This window comes from Macrobrachium rosenbergii, chromosome 46 (assembly GCF_040412425.1).
Source record: "Macrobrachium rosenbergii isolate ZJJX-2024 chromosome 46, ASM4041242v1, whole genome shotgun sequence".
NCBI classification, from domain to species: Eukaryota; Metazoa; Arthropoda; class Malacostraca; order Decapoda; family Palaemonidae; genus Macrobrachium; species Macrobrachium rosenbergii.
In genome coordinates this window covers 51,883,892-51,902,052 of record NC_089786.1, presented here as the reverse complement: position 1 = coordinate 51,902,052, position 18,161 = coordinate 51,883,892, and the positions used below count along the sequence as shown (strand labels likewise).

General features: G+C 39.0%; 2 protein-coding genes across 2 annotated transcripts; one reads left to right on the top strand and one right to left on the bottom strand.

Moving 5' to 3' along the window:
- Positions 1–1,227: 1,227 nt before the first annotated feature.
- LOC136830338 (UDP-glucosyltransferase 2-like) lies at positions 1,228–7,682 on the top strand. Its single transcript, XM_067089777.1, has 7 exons — positions 1,228–1,517; positions 3,332–3,582; positions 4,216–4,834; positions 5,225–5,323; positions 5,628–5,751; positions 6,428–6,647; positions 7,002–7,682. The coding sequence occupies exons 2-7, from the start codon at positions 3,332–3,334 to the stop codon at positions 7,291–7,293; spliced, it is 1,605 nt and encodes a 534-aa protein (XP_066945878.1). The 5' UTR covers positions 1,228–1,517; the 3' UTR covers positions 7,294–7,682.
- A 4,935-nt stretch (positions 7,683–12,617) lies between these two features.
- On the bottom strand, positions 12,618–17,254 carry LOC136830495 (UDP-glucosyltransferase 2-like). Its single transcript, XM_067090033.1, has 5 exons — positions 17,055–17,254; positions 16,129–16,753; positions 14,565–14,663; positions 13,289–13,412; positions 12,618–12,888 (listed from the first exon to the last, which is right to left on the bottom strand). The coding sequence occupies exons 1-5, from the start codon at positions 17,252–17,254 to the stop codon at positions 12,665–12,667; spliced, it is 1,272 nt and encodes a 423-aa protein (XP_066946134.1). The 3' UTR covers positions 12,618–12,664.
- Between the last annotated feature and the right edge of the window lie 907 nt (positions 17,255–18,161).

The window sequence follows — 18,161 nt, the reverse complement described above, 5'->3', positions numbered from 1 at the left end:
GATTCAAAGAGAGATCAGAAATCATGTGTGGAATCAGAGAGGAAAGCTTATTAATAAGATTTATAAACAAGAATCAGGAAGATCAGAAGCAGAAAGATAATTTGGCGTTGAACTGAGGAACTGCCATGCCACTGAGTTTGATTAAAAATTGATGGCACTCCTTGTTTACAACCGTGCATGTTGTTCGTTTTCCTGGAGACAATTTGTTTATATATACAGTATATATATGTGTGTGTGTGTGTGTCATCCTCCATGGATACAAGAATACTCTCTACCTTGATCTATAGATTGTGTCAAGATCCAATTACGCAAATCCACCAAGGCCACTCGAACACAATGCTCTTAAGATGCTGGGGTCATCCTTCGCCGAGAGAGGCAAAGATTCCTTTCTGTTCTAGTAATGATGCGCCTCAGTCGAAAATAACTCAGATTCGCACTTTTTCTACTTCTCTTTACTATTATCCAGGCCCTTTTTGACCGTTTGTCTCGAGGGAATTCTGTCTTGGGGAATGTCTGAAGAATAAACAACATTTTTTTCTTCATTAAGTCTTTGATTTACCGTCGATTTTTGTTGGAAATTTGGTACAAATCTCTTCAGTAGCCTTCGAGAAATTCCGCCGGGGGGTGATTCAATTTGTGTGAAGATCTTGTCCTATCTGCGTAGTTAAACAGACCTTTTTATATAATGGTACTAACAAAAACAATAGAATAGCTTTCATTAAACGTATTCGAACACTTTCGCTTGTACAAGCAGTCAGGAAATTGCACTTGGACTGCAATAATGTTATTTGAATTAGAATTAGAAACCGTATGTATGTCTACGATTGATGAAAGCACAAAAAGCAGCGTGCACGTTTGCGTGTGATTCAAAGTGGATCAGATTGCCTGGGGTTACATTCGTCCGTCATTTCCAAAGCATTTCTCATCGTTACTCGGCAGACGAAACTGCCATGTACATACATCACTCGTTTCAATGCGTTTCTATGGTCATGGCTTAGTCTTATTATTTTCCATGAAACGGAATGTTTACGAGCTCTTGATTCCGCTTTGAGAATGGATACGTTATTTTTGAAATATTTCCTCTATGGTACGTATAAAATTTGGATTATGTTTCAGTATGATCAATCAAAAAGGGAAGGTGATTTGTGACAAAGATCCGAATCAAGAATTGGTACAACAATTGCGGGCAAAGGGGCTCACGTCCCTCAAGCAGTGTGGCTGGAAGACGTACGAGGTCATACTTCGATGCCGAGTAAGACCGTCGAGAAGAATTTAGTCTTAGCGACAAATTCCTTTGGACGCTCGATTTATTTTTCGTGCGAAAACGAACGAGACAGTTTATAATATTCATGTGGCCTATGACTGAACGTTTTCCTTTTAAAATATACAAGATCGTGGATTTAATGTGAAGTGAAAATAATGTTTGTAGACGGAAATTTATGGTTCAAAGCGCGTCCATAAGAACGATTTCATGGGACGTCATCAATTAACTGCTTTCTTCAGGAGTATAATTAACGGTAAGTTTTGAATGAAATCTCTAAGTTATTCTTTTCGTAGTTTCAGAAACTAATTACATTACGTTATTATACATTACAGGTCTATAGTGTTGTGGTTTGATAGCCTCCAGCCCTTATGACGCCAGATCAATCGCAATCAGCTATTATATCAATCATTCTGGGTTCTGCTTTCGTAGGCTGATTGCAGAGAATGCCTGCATCTAATTTTTTGCTTGTTGCGTCATGACGTGATCATGGATGATTTTAGAATCTATCTATAATAAATAATAATATATAAAGAATATGAACGCATTTGTATAATTAACAGACGGACAACAGGACTGGTTTTGAATACATATATAGTAGTCGTGCATCAAACCTCCCCACACCCCATAAGGAAAACCCCACCTAACCTCACCCCAACCCTCCTTGGCTTTTTTTGCATGTTTCTCCCCCTTCTCCCCATCCCACCCACACACCCACAACCCATCATCCCCTCCCATCTCCCTAGACTAGACCCGGGTATGCAAGAAGTGACCCAAAGACAACTTTGAATCTTGCCTACGGAAGTAATTTTTTGTCCGAGTCGCGGCTTGTCTGAAGGTGCGCCGTTGTAAAGGTTTGTATAATTCGTTACTACTTTATTATTTTCATCTTTATTTGGTTGCATTCTTATTCATTGTTTGTTATATCTTTTGTTACTTTTAATAATAATAATAATAATAATAATAATAACAATAATAATAATAATAATAATAATAATAATAATATGAAGGGAGTAGACCCTCTTTTAAACAGGTCTTATTAAAAAGGATGGCTATATTATGCGAATTTATCCTATATAGTGTCTTTTCTATCCTCCTTATGATTCGCTTTTCAGGCTCAGCGATGTTAGTCAGTAACTGGCCGATATTCATGTTGGAAAAGGACAGTGTGCGGAATATTGGAAGTCTTTTATTAAAATATCCAATCAGAAATAGAACCTGAACCCAGACGAACGATTTCTGATTGGATATTTTAATAAAAGACTTCCAATATTCCGCACACTGTCCTTTTCCAACATGAATATCGGCCAGTTACTGACTAACATCGCTGAGCCTGAAAAGCGAATCATAAGGAGGATAGAAAAGACACTATATGAGATAAATTCGCATAATACAGCCATCCTTTTTAATAATAATAATAATAATAATAATAATGATAATAATAATAATAATAATAATAATGGTAAATGCGTTGAATTTCTAATACTTCTTGTACAGGTTATTATAGTATTTACGTTTACTGTCACATTTAATTTATCTCTCTCTCTCTCTCTCTCTCTCTCTCTCTCTCTCTCTCTCTCTCTGCTTATATATGTGCATGTATATTGTTTCTTCCCCCTACTACCAAGCTTTGGAATTCACTTTCTGCCTCAGTTTTCCTAGTTCTTCATTGGTGGGGTGGGTAGAACTTTCGGCTAGCACGCCGTTGGCCCAGCGTTCGACTCTCCGAGCGGCCAATGAAGAATTAAAGGAATTTATTTCTGGTGATAGAAATTCTTTTCTCGTCATAATATGGTTCGGATTCCACAATAAGCTGTAGGTCCCGTTGCTAGGTAACCAGTTGGTTCCTGGCCACGTAAAATAAATCTGTTCCTTCGGGACAGCCCTAGGAGAGCTGTTAACCAGCTCAGTGGTCTGGTTAAACTAAGATATACTTAACTTTCCCCAGTTCCTAAAACCTATATATATATATATATATATATATATATATATATATATATATATATATATATATATATATATATATGTGTGTGTGTGTGTATATAAAACTCCTTAAAAATACATTTTCAGATGAAAATGCTGTGGCTCTCAACGGCTCTGGTAGCTCTTCTGTCAACTGCAGGAGCTTCCTCAGACTCTTCCCCAGGGGAAGTTCCCCTGGCGACAACTGCAGAAGGACCTTCCAAAACCTCCTACAAGGTGCTGGTGCTGGGTCCCGTCGGTAGTCGCAGCCTCTACCACCTGACAAAGTCCCTCTCAGAGGCCCTTGGAGATGCCGGACATTCCGTCACGCTGGTCTCTACGTTTGAGCCTTCGTCCACGTGAGTACAAAGGCCCCGCGTAATAAGTCTTTGATCATGTGTTAACTGACCTGTTGAAACAGAGGCATACACACATACGCACATAAACAGCTGAGAAGGCATCTGTAGGGTATGCCTTGCTAATAATATCTGAAAGCACAAGAATTTTCATAAGGTTCTTGAGCCTAGGTTTAGGAAATCAAGGAACGGTCAAGGAGCAATGTTGTTTTGGTTCCACAGGAAATCTTCCGTCGATTATCACAGGTTGATTTTACATTTACTGGAGGTAAAGCACTCGTGTGGTTTACCTTGATGCAGAAATCAGTCAACTCATTTCCTTCTTGTCTGTTAGGGGATTAATCCATCAGTCTTTAATATTTGTTACAGCGATGAATTGCAGGTTTTAACAGCTGTCATTAGTCAGTTATTAGTGTTTTCATTATCATTGCTCAAAATGTGTATTTCTTACATATTTAACCAAGCCTTCAAGTGCTATTAACTTTGCAAAACAAGCTTCTACAGACAGGATACCATGTCGGAAACTCGTAAAAGAACACACCAACAAAAAATCAATAGAGATGAAAAAATTATAAAGTTGATTTTGTCTTCCACCCACCATTATGTCACAGAAAACCAATTCACTTTCCTTTCCAGCCATCCAAACATCACAGAAACCCCGACGGGAGCGCCCATTGAGTACCTTGAAGGCTTCAACATCTTCGAGTTCCGGGAAACGTTCAGCATCTTCAACTGGGTCATGAACGTCACCACCAGCGTCGGCAGAGCGATGTGGCAGAACGAGAACATCTGGAAGCTCTGGGAAAGGAGGAGAGAGTTCGACGCCATCGTCATCATCAGCTACGTCAACGAGATAGCCCTACCGTTCCTGCTGGACTTCGAGGGCACCTACGTTGACTTGTGCACGCCCGGGGTGGAGCTCTTCACCATCGCCAGGCAGGGGAACTGGCTCTCTCTGTCCGTCACGCCGACAATCCTGCTGTCCTTCGACGAGCACATGACCTTCTGGGAGAGGCTGGTGAACCCCTGGGTGGCATGGGCCACCTACTTGCTCTACAGGCACACGACTCAGCCGGCCATCAGGAAGGTCTTAGAAGAGTTCTTCCCTCAGATGCCTTCTATACCTGAGCTCTACGACAGCAGTCACTTGACCTTGGTTAATGGGCATTTTGCCTTAGATGGACCTGTCCCTTTGCTGCCAACTCAGGTGGAAATTGGAACTATAAATGCTAGGCCACCGAGGCCGTTGCCTAAGGTGAGAAGGTGAATATTTTTTGCCAATAGGAACCTTTTTGCATGTGTTCCTAGGCTGAAAATGTTTCTCAGTGTATAGATTTTATTTTCTTTAAAACAACAGTTCAGGTCAAGTTTTCTTTCAGAAGAAAATATATTTTTTAGCATGTAACTCATTCAAGTTTTCTTAGCAGATTGTACTCACTTTATGTAGGTGTTGGAAGGACAGCAAGTTATTACTTTTTCCTTCTGTTATGTATAGACACTTTAAGAAGCTGTCTTTCAGCAACCTGGTTCTACCTAGTGGCATCTTCTTTAAACCTTACCTTCCATTGCTGGTTACAGAAATGTTTAGAGCAATATACAAAAAACTGAACTTTTATAGGTAACATAAACCTTTGATCTGTTGCAGGACCTGGAAGAATTTGCAGAATCATCAGGCGACGATGGTATCCTGTACTTCAGTCTAGGCAGCATTGCTAAAGCCAGGGACATACCTCTTCAGAACAAGGTTAAGATTCTGTGTTCTGGTGCACTTATTGCAAAGACAGCCTCGAAGATTACATTAATACAGTCTGAAAGAAGACATGCCTAATCATATTCTGTAACTGGAAATTGTTGTAAACCCAAGATGAAAGATTTATGATGATACGTATGACATGCAGAAGTTAGCTTGAACTCTCTTGCTCATACGTTGGACACGTAGCATAACTGCACTTGCAGAAGCTACACCTACGCACATGCGACTAGAAAAGCTTAGGGTGGACAGATTCAATTTGTGTTCAGAGCATCCCTGACACTCCATTTTTCCACAGCTGATGTTCTTGGAGGCATTCCGTCGCGTCCCCCAGAAGGTCATCTGGAAATATGAAGGGGACGACTTGGACCTCCCTCCCAACGTCATCACGAGGAGCTGGTTGCCACAGCAGGATATTCTTGGTAAGGAATGCAGTCTATCTCTCTTACCAACTCTTACTTACTCTAGTGGCCTTCGGTCTTCCAACAGGTTCTATAAATGTCAGTAGGTATTTAGAGCACTGATGGATACAAATTGCTGTCCTTCTGTAAACTCTATACTTGCACAGTTACTGAAGGGCTGTGGGGAATTCCTGTAAACATTGACAGAAGTTATAACGCTGCAGAAAATTCTTCCAAAAAAATTTCCGTTCCTATCAAGATCATGTTCTTGACATTGCTTGACATCAAGCTTTGTACCTTTGAGCAGTATACATGAGTTGCATCAAGATCATGAAACATTACAAACAACACCCTACTTACGAACACTCAACTTACGAACATTCAGAGATACGAACAAATGGGATTGCAAATTAAAATTGTGTTCAAAGCACTTCCCTTTGCTACCCGCAAGTTCAGATTTTATGTATCATTTGTATTAATAAAGTACTCTATAAAATGCAATACTGTTTGTACAGTGTATTGGATTTTAGGATGAAAAAACATACAGTGCTGTATTGACTTTATGTCATACTGCACTTCAATAGGCGTGGAGAGTACAGTAACTAACTTATGAACTATTCATCACTCGTTCGTAAGTAGGGTGGTGTCTGTTCTCACCGAAGAATGATACCGAATTTCACTGCCAAACCCTCCTCAGGTCACCCAAAAACCAGACTCTTCATATCCCACTGTGGGAATCTCGGGACTCAGGAAGCCAAGTACCACGGGGTCCCAGTCCTTGCTGTTCCAGTGAGCTTCGACCAGTACAGAAACGCTGCTCGCCTGGCCAGGAAGGGCTTTGGGCTGGTGATCAACTGGGAGGACATGACCACTGAGAGTATAGTAGAAGCTATCGAGACACTCTTGCACAATCCAGCGTAAGTAATTAATTAATCTTCAGTGAGTGGACACTCTTGACTGACTCTACCGCTAGACCACGTGTGAGTGTCTTTGACTCTTTGATTCACTTTATGAAGTCACTAGAATCCCCATCTCCTTTGCACGTGGGATAGAATAGACCTAGTAGCTTGTCAGATTGAAAGGGAGATGCTGATGTAAAGTTAAGAAGGGAAAAGAAATGAAAATGAAATATAGCAGTAGAGGAAAGGGGTGCGGGGAGCCATCTTGCTCTTTCGTGACCGCCGGAGACGCCTGTGTTTGGAAAAACTTTTTTTCACAGTAATCGTAGGAGACTATTTTGTTTATTCATTTGGTTATCTATTTATTAACAGCTATGCAGCCAAGCTGAAGCAGGTCTCCGAAGCCCTGAAGGACCAAAAGGAAAGCCCAAAAGAGAGAGCCGTTTGGTGGGTCGAGTACGCCATCCGTCACAACCTGCGTAATGCTTCTCACTTCGAGTACGCGGGCAGGAAGCTGCACTTCCTGCAGTACGTGGGAGCAGACGTGATAGCATTTTGGGCAGTTGCTCTCCACCTCTGGATAGCACTCTGCTACTTCCTCTGCGCGGGAAGGTGCAGGCGCTGCCGTCATGGAAGGAAAAGTAAGAAGAAGAAGATGAGTTAAAGAGAAGTTTAGAGGGGAAACAGTTGTTGGATGTCTGTGATACAGTCTGTTGCAGTTTGTTTTTTTTTTTGTGTTGTTTCTCTCAGGGTTCAAGGCATGGAGAATAAACTTGGGTCTTATTGTGACCCACTGAGACTTTCCAAGTGTCCAGACGTTGAATTTGGAGGTGAGGTTGCCAGCCTCACGCCCATGGAAGGAAGATCTTCATAAAGAACGCAGGGCATGAATATACTCAATACATTTTCCAAGATTAAACTTTTTTCTTGGTCCTTGTAGCTGCCGGTCCAAAATAGCACGTAATCGGTCCATTTATACGGGGTGCACTATCAGATATGAGAGAGAGAGAGAGAGAGAGAGAGAGAGAGAGAGAGAGAGAGAGAGAGAGAGAGGGGGAGGGTGGGGTGAGAGGAGTGCAATATTATTATAGAATTTTTTTTTTAGTTATTACTCATTCTGTAGACTTAACATACCAAATTGTAACATTATGAATATTAATCCCACGGGATTTTTCAAATGAATTAAAATATGTAATCTCCTTGCATAATTCAAACTGAAATTTCTACTGCCATTCACCCATATTTTATAGGTATAGATATAAATATATATATACATATATATATATATATATATATATATATATATATATATATATATATATATATATATATATATATACACAGTCAGTCACACATGTGTGTTCTTTATTAAAAAGATTTGAATAAGACCAGTATTGCAAAAAATCATGTTTAATTAATCCAACAATTAGAATAGGCATTAATAAAAAGATCTATGGACAATCATGGTGATAAGATTTAATATTATATTACTGTAAAAGATGTAATATCATAATGTCCTTAATCTGGGTAAATTTAATAAATATTACATTGTATATCTAATTATTTTTGTTATCCAGTTTATTTTTCCTAATGAGTGTTTTGGGATGAGGTTGCTGGCCTCACACTCTTCTCTACCGTGTCTGTTACCCAGCACAATCGACTAACCGATGCTTAGGTTGAAAGAAATACAATGGAGTTTGTATATTGTTAAATGCAATGTTCACTAAATATTTCACATTTTGTAAAAACGGTTACAAAATTGCCATAGAAACATTACAGAATATCATGTCTACCCAAATATGCCATGGAACTACATAATACAATATGATACATAAAATATAATGCAATATAATATATGATTTATTATAATATAATATCAAAGTTCTGAGACAGCGAAATAATCTCAAACCTCAATTACGAGATCAGATTTTACATATATAATTTTTAAAATTGATTCATTCAGCTACTGGTTAACATGGATTATGAACAAAATCCCACTGCTAGGAAAGACGCAGTTTTGATTATGTAGAACGCAACCGACGTCAGCAATAGTAGTAGTTATAGTACTACTTTGCTTAGTGGAGGTACTTGTCCATGTAACGGCACCTCTTGAGCTCTGAGGCAAAACAGCCACTTTCAACTCACTTTCTTCTTCTTGCGTCTCTTTTCCTGACTCCAATGACCACAGTCTCAAACAGACTCTGTAGCAGAGTACAGCCCAGAGCGAAAGAACCACCATCCAAAACGCTACCACATCTGCCCCAATGTACTGAAAGGAATTGTAGCTTTCCACCTACGTAGTCCAAGTGGGAAGCGTTTTGGCCACTGTGGCGAAGTGGGTACTCGACCCACCAAACGGCCCTTTCTCTTGGGCTCTCTTTCTGGTCCTTAAGAACATCTGGACTCTGACATCTGCTTCAGCCTAGACGCATATCTGTTGACAACAGAGGGTACGCATCACTAACTGTCTGACCTTTCCACACAATCACAAGGTGTGTAACCTTGACCTACTTTTCAGGGCAATAGAATTATTATTATTATTATTATTATTATTATTATTATTATTATTATTATTATTATTATTATTACATAATGCAGTTTAGATTCCCTTGTCTGTGATGGCCGGAGAAATGACAGAGAGAAAGAGAGAGATTGTGCTTACAGTGCTAATGATTAGCCCTAGAATGGGCAATGCATTGTAAATCATTCAATAATATATTATTGAATGATTTACATACTTGTAACAAACTTTTGGGGGTCCTCTGTGAATGGAGGTGGGTCAGAATGATTTACATACTTGTAACAAACTTTTGGGGGGGTCCTCTGTGAATGGAGGTGGGCCAGAATGATTTACATACTTGTAAAAACTTTTTGGGGGGTCCTCTGGGAATGGAGATGGGTCAAAATGATTTTTGCAAGGTCAGCAGAATCAGTGATTGAGTGATAATTTATTATGATGAAGAATTTGACAGTTTTTATTCTCAGTCATCTGTCCAAATAGAGCAGATGTTCTAAACCTTTTTCTAGCCAAATACTCTGGATTTATCTGACATCTTTCCCATATCATTAATTTAAAGTAGTAATTTTAAAGCTGTTATATAATTAAATGATTTACTTAGGTCTGTCTCTAAGAATGTTAAATTGAACACTTTGAAAAACTGTTTAAACAATAAGATAATCAATTTCGCAGATGCACGCTTACGAAGATAACGTTCACACACCGAACTGTTTTCCGTTCTCACAAGTAGATTCGACTGAACGCGCAATAACACATCCAGCGTGTTCATTTATTCAACCAGAACTGACCGCTGGTTCAACTCTGCTACGGGACCTGTATGTAGCCTCTCTCTCTCTCTCTCTCTCTCTCTCGGCAAAAGCGGCCATGATATAAGAGAGACGAGACAGCATTATTACTATTATTAATATAACTCACCCCCTAAAGAATTCTACCACTCTGGGCAACGTAAACTTAGGATATACTTGTCAGTTATGAGTCTATAGTTCAGACCCGTTTAGTCTAACATTTCTGGAATCCTTTTGCTCATTTATTTCTATTTATTTATCTGTTTGCTTTGTCATTTATTCATTTATCTCTTTTCGTTTCTAATAACTGATCTGTTTCTGCATTTCCTATTATCTTCTGTAATTCCTTTTCAATGAACATCTGTGATGTTCTTTGGAAGCTTGAATTTCGAGCCAATGTCCCCTGTGGGCCTGTTCCATACATATAACTTCTGAATAATTAATAATAATAATAATAATAATAATAATAATAATAATAATAATAATAATAATAATAACAGGTAACATTTCAGGTCAGGAATATGAGCACAGAAGAAGTCCCTTTATTCTGAAATTGAAATTTCATAATTACAAAAATACTAAAGGTTATAGCATAAACAGAGTGGCTCAAATCACATCTCAAATCCAGGCTGACTTGTCCCAGTCACCGTTGTATAGAAAATTAGTTTAAAGAAAATTTGGTGCTACCTTGGCTTCTTACCTAGGCGTCACCTACTCCCAGGTGCTAGTACTAAACACGGTGTGTCCCACTAATCTTCCGCCATGCTTAGTACTAACCCCTTGGAGGTGACGCATAGATAACAAGCCAAAGCAGCACCCAACACTTTACATGTTACATATATTCTAAATAAATTTCATACATTATTGAGGAGTCAACAGAAGCGTTAAGAGGAAACTATACACTTGCTACCATTTCTGATTGCATTGAATATTTTTTCAGTTTTCTGTTAAAGAAAACTATTGTGCCGGCTATGTCTGTCCGACCGCCCTCAGATCTTAAAAAACTACTGAGGCTAGAGGGCTGCAAATTGGTATGTCGATCATCCACCCTCCAATCATCAAACATATCATATTGCAGCCCTCTAGCCTCAGTAGTTTTTATTTTATTTTAGGTTAAAGTTAGCTATAATCGTGCTTCTGGCAACGATATAGGGTAGGCCACCACCTGCCCGTGGTTAAAGTTTCATGGGCCGCGGCTCATACATCGTTATAGCGAGACCACCGAAAGACAGGTCTATTTTCGGTGGCCTTGATTATATGCCGTACAGAAAACTCGATTGAGCCGAAGAAACTTCGGAGCATTATTTACCTGTTTAATTTTCTTTCTATCAATTCATTCATATGTTAATTTATTTTTTTTTCTTTTCTGATAACTGATCCTCTCTTTCTGCATTTCCTATTACCTTCCGTTGCCTCTTTCAAATGAACTCTGTAACGCTCTTTGGAAGCTTGAATTTCAAGTCAAGAGCCCCTGTTGTGGGCTTGTTCCATAAGAACAGGGCTTATCTTCTGAATAATATTAATAATAATAAGACTATGAATATTAATAATAATAATAATTCTGTATTTCATATTAACTTCTGTTGCCTCTTTGGAATGAACACTGTAATATACTTTGGAAACTTGATTTTCAAGTCAAGAGCCCCTGTTGTGAGCTTGTTCCATAAGAACAGGGCTTATCTCTGAATAATAATAATAATAAGACTATGAATATTAATAATAATAATAATTCTGTATTTCATATTAACTTCCGTTGCTTCTTTGGAAGGAACACTGTAATATACTATGAAAGCTTGAATTTCAAGTCAAGAGCCCCTGTGGTGGGCTTGTTCCATAAGAACAGGGCTTATCTCCTGAAAAATAATAATAATTCTGTATTTCATATTAACTTCTGTTGCCTCTTGGGAATGAACACTGTACTATACTTTGGAAGCTTGATTTCCAAGCTAATGACCCCTTTAGTGAGCTTGTTCCATACGAAAAGGGTTCGTGTTCTGATTAATAACAAGAGTAACCTAACTGTTAGTTGATCTTTCGCTTTGTTTGCCTCATCCAGACCCTGGAGCTAAGCCTGCGCACACGCGAGCAGACGTGACAGGAGAAAGACACCAGCACAAGGAAGGCTAGCACCAAGAAAGCTGCCACGTCCGCCATCACGTACTGGAGGAAATGGAGCGTCTTGCCCCCGTACTCTGCGTAAGAGCAGTTTCGAGCGTTGCAGCGAATGGCGTACTCAATCCACCAGATGGCTCTCTCGGCTGCCGTCTCCTTCTGGTCCTGAGCAGCCTGTGACACTTGCTTCATTCTGGCGGTGTATCTGCAAGGGAAGCAAGAGGTGGCAGGTTTTTGGCAGGTTTTTATATGTAAACTGTCTTGCACTGAAAAACCTATGTGACCAAAGTACTAAATGACAGATAGGTTTTTAAATGTAAACCGTCTTGCATTGAAATACCTATGTGACCAAAGTACTGAATGACAGATAAGTATTTTTATTGTGGTTGTATGCAAGATTTTATTGAACTTTTAAGCAGCACTTCCCAATAAAGGGTAAAAGTACCGTCTTGCTGGTTCCAGAGTACAACAATCTGTCAAACTTATCCAGAATTGCAATGCTAACTTTTGTCAGGGTTAAGTGAAACACGGAACCGGCTTGAGAAGGGGGCAGAGGAGATGGCCCATGAACGAAAAATATCAAAAAGACGACAGATAACAAAAACCAACACACACAAAACTCACGACGGGTCATTCAGAAGAGTCTGGATTGAACTGAAGAGCACCTCGTGTGTAAGCTCCTCCCATCTGATCACTAGACCTAGTCCTTTGCTGGCCATCTGAACCGCATTACTGTTCTGGTCGAAGGCTACAGGGAAACCCAGGATTGGAACCCCGTGGTACTTCGCTTCCTGAATTCCAAAATTACCGCAGTGAGACATGAAAAGCCGTGTTTTAGGATGACCTGGAGGAGATAGTGGAATTAACAGAGTTGCGCGAGACGAAGAGGCAAGTCATGGTTCTATAGGCCTAAGAACAAGAACAATTGACTGCATCCAGTGTGGTTGAGAGACGCCAGGTACTGTCAAAGTACTATCAAAGTTTGTAAAAAAGTATAGCTGTTAACTTGACATTGCTCTGAGAGAACTGCTGTTTAAATCTCAGGGATATTTTTCAAATTTTTGCCAGGTTGGTTTTGGAGAAGGAGAAAGGATGACTATTCAGGGTGATCGTGATGCTAAAATTCATTGTGACAATCACCAGTCACCTAGTGTGAAGGAAAAGGATGGTTGTTCAGGGTGATCCTGATGCTAAAGTTTATTTCAACAATCACCCATTTTGACTAAACAAAATTTCATTCTCACCCAGGATGTCCTGTTGTGGCAGCCACTTCCTCGTAATGACATTTGGCGGGAGATCGAGGTCATCCTCCTCGTATTTCCAAATGACCTTTTGGGGCAGTCTTCTGAAGACCTCGAGGAGAATGACCTGGGAGAAAAACAAACAGAGATTTCGAAACTCTTTGGAATGTCGACTTCAAAAGTTGAAGCGAAGATGTAATGAATACTGCCCTACTCCCGTCATTTATTTACCTTTTTCTCTCTACTTATTTATTAATTCGTTAAGATATTTTTGCCTAACAGCTGATCTTTGCTTTCTGTATTTCCCATTATCTTCTGTTACCTCTTTCAAATGAACTCTGTAACATTTTCTGGAAGCCTGAATTTCAAGTCAATGGTCCCTGCGGTGGGCTTGTTCCATATGAGCGGAGTTCGCCTTCTGAATAATAATAATAATAATAATAATAATAATAATAATAATAATAATAATAATAATAATAATAATAATAATAATAATAATAATAATAATAATAATAATGTCTTACAAAGAATCACTGGTGTAAATGTGCTTAAGAATTTAAAGTAGACTGGTGCTACTTATTCCAGTCTGGTGGACAAAAAGAGCAACTGGATATTTTTGGGTTTTTTTGGCAGCCTAAATTTAATAAATCAAATCACTCTCCCACCCCTCTCTCTCTGTCTCTCTCTCTATTGTCTGCATTCACTCCAGTATATATATATATATATATATATATATATATATATATATATATATATGTATATATATATATATATATATATATATATATATATATATATATATATATATATATATATATATATATATATATATATATATATATATATATATATATATATATATAATCACCAACATACAATCACGTGTGAAACACATTTATAGAAATAACCAACACACAATCACGTGTGGAATAGAAATAAATTTCTGATTCACATCAGGATCGAACCCGGGTCTTTCAATTGAAAGGCAAGGGCGCTGCCCACTAGGCCATACAAGTCGTAAAAGAAGTTCCTGTGTGCAGTGGCGCTCAGGTTCCAACTTCTTTTATGACTCGTAAGGCCTAGTGGGCAGCGTCCTTGCCTTTCAGTTGAAAGTCCCGTGTTCGATCCTGATGTGAGTCAGAAATATATACATACATATATATATATATATGTATATATGTGTGTGTGTGTGTGTGTAGTCTCTCACGTTACAGACAGTTCGCGAAATGATAACTCTCACTAATGATCATGTCAGCAGGAAATCCACAAAATAATTCACCTTGTGGTTGTGGGGTATGTCTCTGCTCTTCACGAAGCTGCCCAGAGTGAAAAGTATGATGCCCGAGACGCCAGCCGACTCAGCAAATTCCTCGAGATCCTAAAACAAGAGAAGATCGTGTGAGGGGATATACTGTATATATATATATATATATATATATATATATATATTTGTATAGTCTTTCTATAGCTTATTACTCTGTCTGTTATGTCAGTAGATAGAACAGAATGTCGCAGTTCTGAGTGGCATAGCAGGAGGGAGGTTTTGGAGAACAGAGTGAATATATATTTATGTATGTGTGTAAGTATACACATATATACATACACACATATATACACATATGTATTTAAGAGAGAGAGATAGAGAGAGAGAGCGAGAGAGAGAGAGAGAGTGTGTGTATGTGTGCGTGTTTGTAAAAGGAATGGAAAGGGAGAATCAGAGAAGAATACAATTGCAGTTATCCAAATAAAGTTTCACAGCACACTGCGCTTAATCCATTTTACCATATCTGTGATATCTATTAAATGTACTATTTTCTGGCCATCCAAAGATTTTTTTTTGCATGTGACGTTATTCGTAGCAAGAACAAATGCATAATGCTTAAATATTATAAAGAGGCATACATAAAGAAGCACTAAGTCCCCTTTTTGTGAAAATACAGAAGATATATTTATATTTTATCCACACTATGTAAAAGTGAGAAGTAGCTGACAAAACTTTTATTTACTGAAGACAGTACTGAGAAGCAACAAGGGAATGCTGCATCATATGTGACAGAAAGACTGAGGTGCCGGTACAAAGGCAAAGCCTAAGCCCTAAAAAACCTAACCTAACTGAACCCAAGTATTAGAGAGCTGTTCCAAAGACAAATCCCTACCGCCACTACTACTATCACTGCTGTTAAAGAGGAGTTTATCCTGTCCTCTAGAGGTTTTCAGTGTCTGAATAAGCTTAGTGTCTCAATTCATTTGTCACTCAGTCATTCAATTCATTCTTATGATTCCAAGTCTGGGGTTGCCTTAGATTTACCTATTCAGTATTTCTGAGCCTCAAGTTTTAGGTTATATTCCAAGGGAGGTCAATCCTTTCATCTATAACTTATTCTTTTGGTATATGTCCTCACTAACTCTTATGAAATATAACTGCAGCAGAGAGCAACAACTCCAAAGTGTTGTTACAACTCTAAGTTACCTAAAGTCAATCTCTTCCCATTAGCTGTTCAGAAGTGACTTAAGTGCAAAAGACATGGTTCAGACTAGGGGTAGAGGCTCTTAGTGGTAAAACTCTCAAATCTAGACTTAGACTGCCTTCAAAAAGCTCTTACAACTTTGGGATCTTTTAGTGCACACATCTCAAAATTTGTTGAAGGTAGGCAAGCTTAATTGAATTTTCTGACTGTACAGCAAGCAGAGCCTTTAACATAACATTGGTACGAGCAAAAATAACTTTTATTGCCACCACCTCCAACTTCTCTAGTAAAACTGGACTTTTCGTAAACAATGCACCATATCCTGTGAATCTACAGACTGGTGACAATATTCTGATTTCTTTTTGGTAGACTTACATTGGGCAAAGGTTTGGGAGGCTTTACAGTGATAGTTCCGATCTCAATTTGAGTGGGCAGCAAGGGCATAGGTCCGTCTAGCGCGAAGTGACCGTTGATCAAGGTCAGGTGGGCCCTCTCGAAAAGCTGTTCCACTGGGGGCATGCCAGGGAAGTATCTTTCGAGAATTTTCTGAGCCACGGAGGTGGATTTCTGCTCGTATTCACTGTACAGGGTCCACGTGCTCCACAGGTTTATCAGCCTCTCAAGAAAGGAGAAGTTTTCGTCGTACACCAACTTATTATTCGGTATCACAGACAGAGGGAGCCAATTGCCCTGGCTGGCTAAGCTCAGGAGCTCTACAGCAGCTCCAGAGGAGCACAGGGTAACAAACGCTCCCCTGTAATCCAGCAGGAAAGGACCTGCAATTTCGTTCATTGCGCTGAGAATCACAACAGCGTCGAAATCGTGCCGTCTCTCCCAGAGGCGTCTGATGTGCTCGTTCCTCCACATTTTGTGCCCTGATTTTTTAGTGACGTCACTGATCCAGTCGAATCCAGCTTGGGTGTTCCTATAGCGGAAGATGTTCGTGTCTTCTAAGCGCTCGACAGAAACTCCTATGGGAACTTCTGTGACGTTTGGGTGTCTGAAATGGGAAAATTTCCTACAACAAAGAGCATACTTCACATCCAAAGTTTAAAATAAGGACAAAATGAAATGAAACATCATGATGGTAGTCAAACTGCAATATATAGAAGCTTCTGAACATGAATAAACTTCTATTCTTTCAGCATCCCAGTTAACATTCATGGCTCCATTTTTGCAAGTATCAGTATTTTATCCTCATGAGCTTACTCTTGCCAACAATCATACTCAAGTCTCTCCTCTGAGAACCAGTTACTGATAATTAATCAAACCAACAACAGTAAGAAACTCAGCTGTCTTACTTGGAGGAAGGTCCATAAGTCGACACGTGGGTGACGAGGTGACCGGCGTCGGCAAGGATCTCGGAAAGAAGAAGCGTCAGGCGGTAGACGCTGCGTGACCCAACTGGACACAGAACTAGCAAGTTGTGCTGCTTGGCAATGGAAGGTTCCACAAGGGAGACCAAGATCCCTGCTACCAGGACTGACGAGAGACAGGCCATATCTTCGCCTGACTTCCCTGAAGACAGAAGAGATATCTAGTGTGAGATGGAGGAACATTACTTTGTACAGTGCTGGTACTTCTTCGTGAACTCTCCTTCACTCTTTGCAGACGACTAACTTGCTTAGGCATAAAGTAGTGTTTTAATTACAGAAGACAGAGGCTTTGTTTGCTATTTGCACTCAGGTGATGTCATGTTAAAGAAGTGTGGGATTTCAATTTTGCCCCCAGTGCAAAAACACTGGCTCCTTAGAGCAAAGGTCTGCTGGATAATGCAGTGAAAATCTCTTTTGCACCAAGAGTTCAACACAATTCAGCTTCAACAGGACGTCGAGCCCCCTACAGCACCATTCAACTCTGTCATCCACTCATTCTCTTGTTTCCTGAATGTAGAGGCCTTCCTTTCTGCCTAACACCCCTTTCACCCGCATCTATCCAACTTTTCTTACATCTTTCTCTCTCTCCTCCTTCCTCATAAAACCTCTAAATTGTACACTCTTATCACAAATCTGTCCTGTTGTCCTATATTTTCTCCACATGACCAAACCACCTGAAAACGCTCTAAACTTTACCTTCTCTTATGCTACCCACTTTACCTCTCTCTCTCTCTCTCTCTCTTTCTATATATATATATATATATATATATATATATATATATATATATATATATATATACTGTATATATATATATATATATATATATATATATATATATATATATATATATATACTATATATATATATATATATATATATATATATATATATATATATATATATATATATATATATATATATATATATATATATATATATATATGAGAGAATACAAACTTCTTTGAATGGAGTTAAGATCTTGAGACAAGAGTAAAGGAATCTTTTTGATACATTTATTCTTCTTCGTTTAT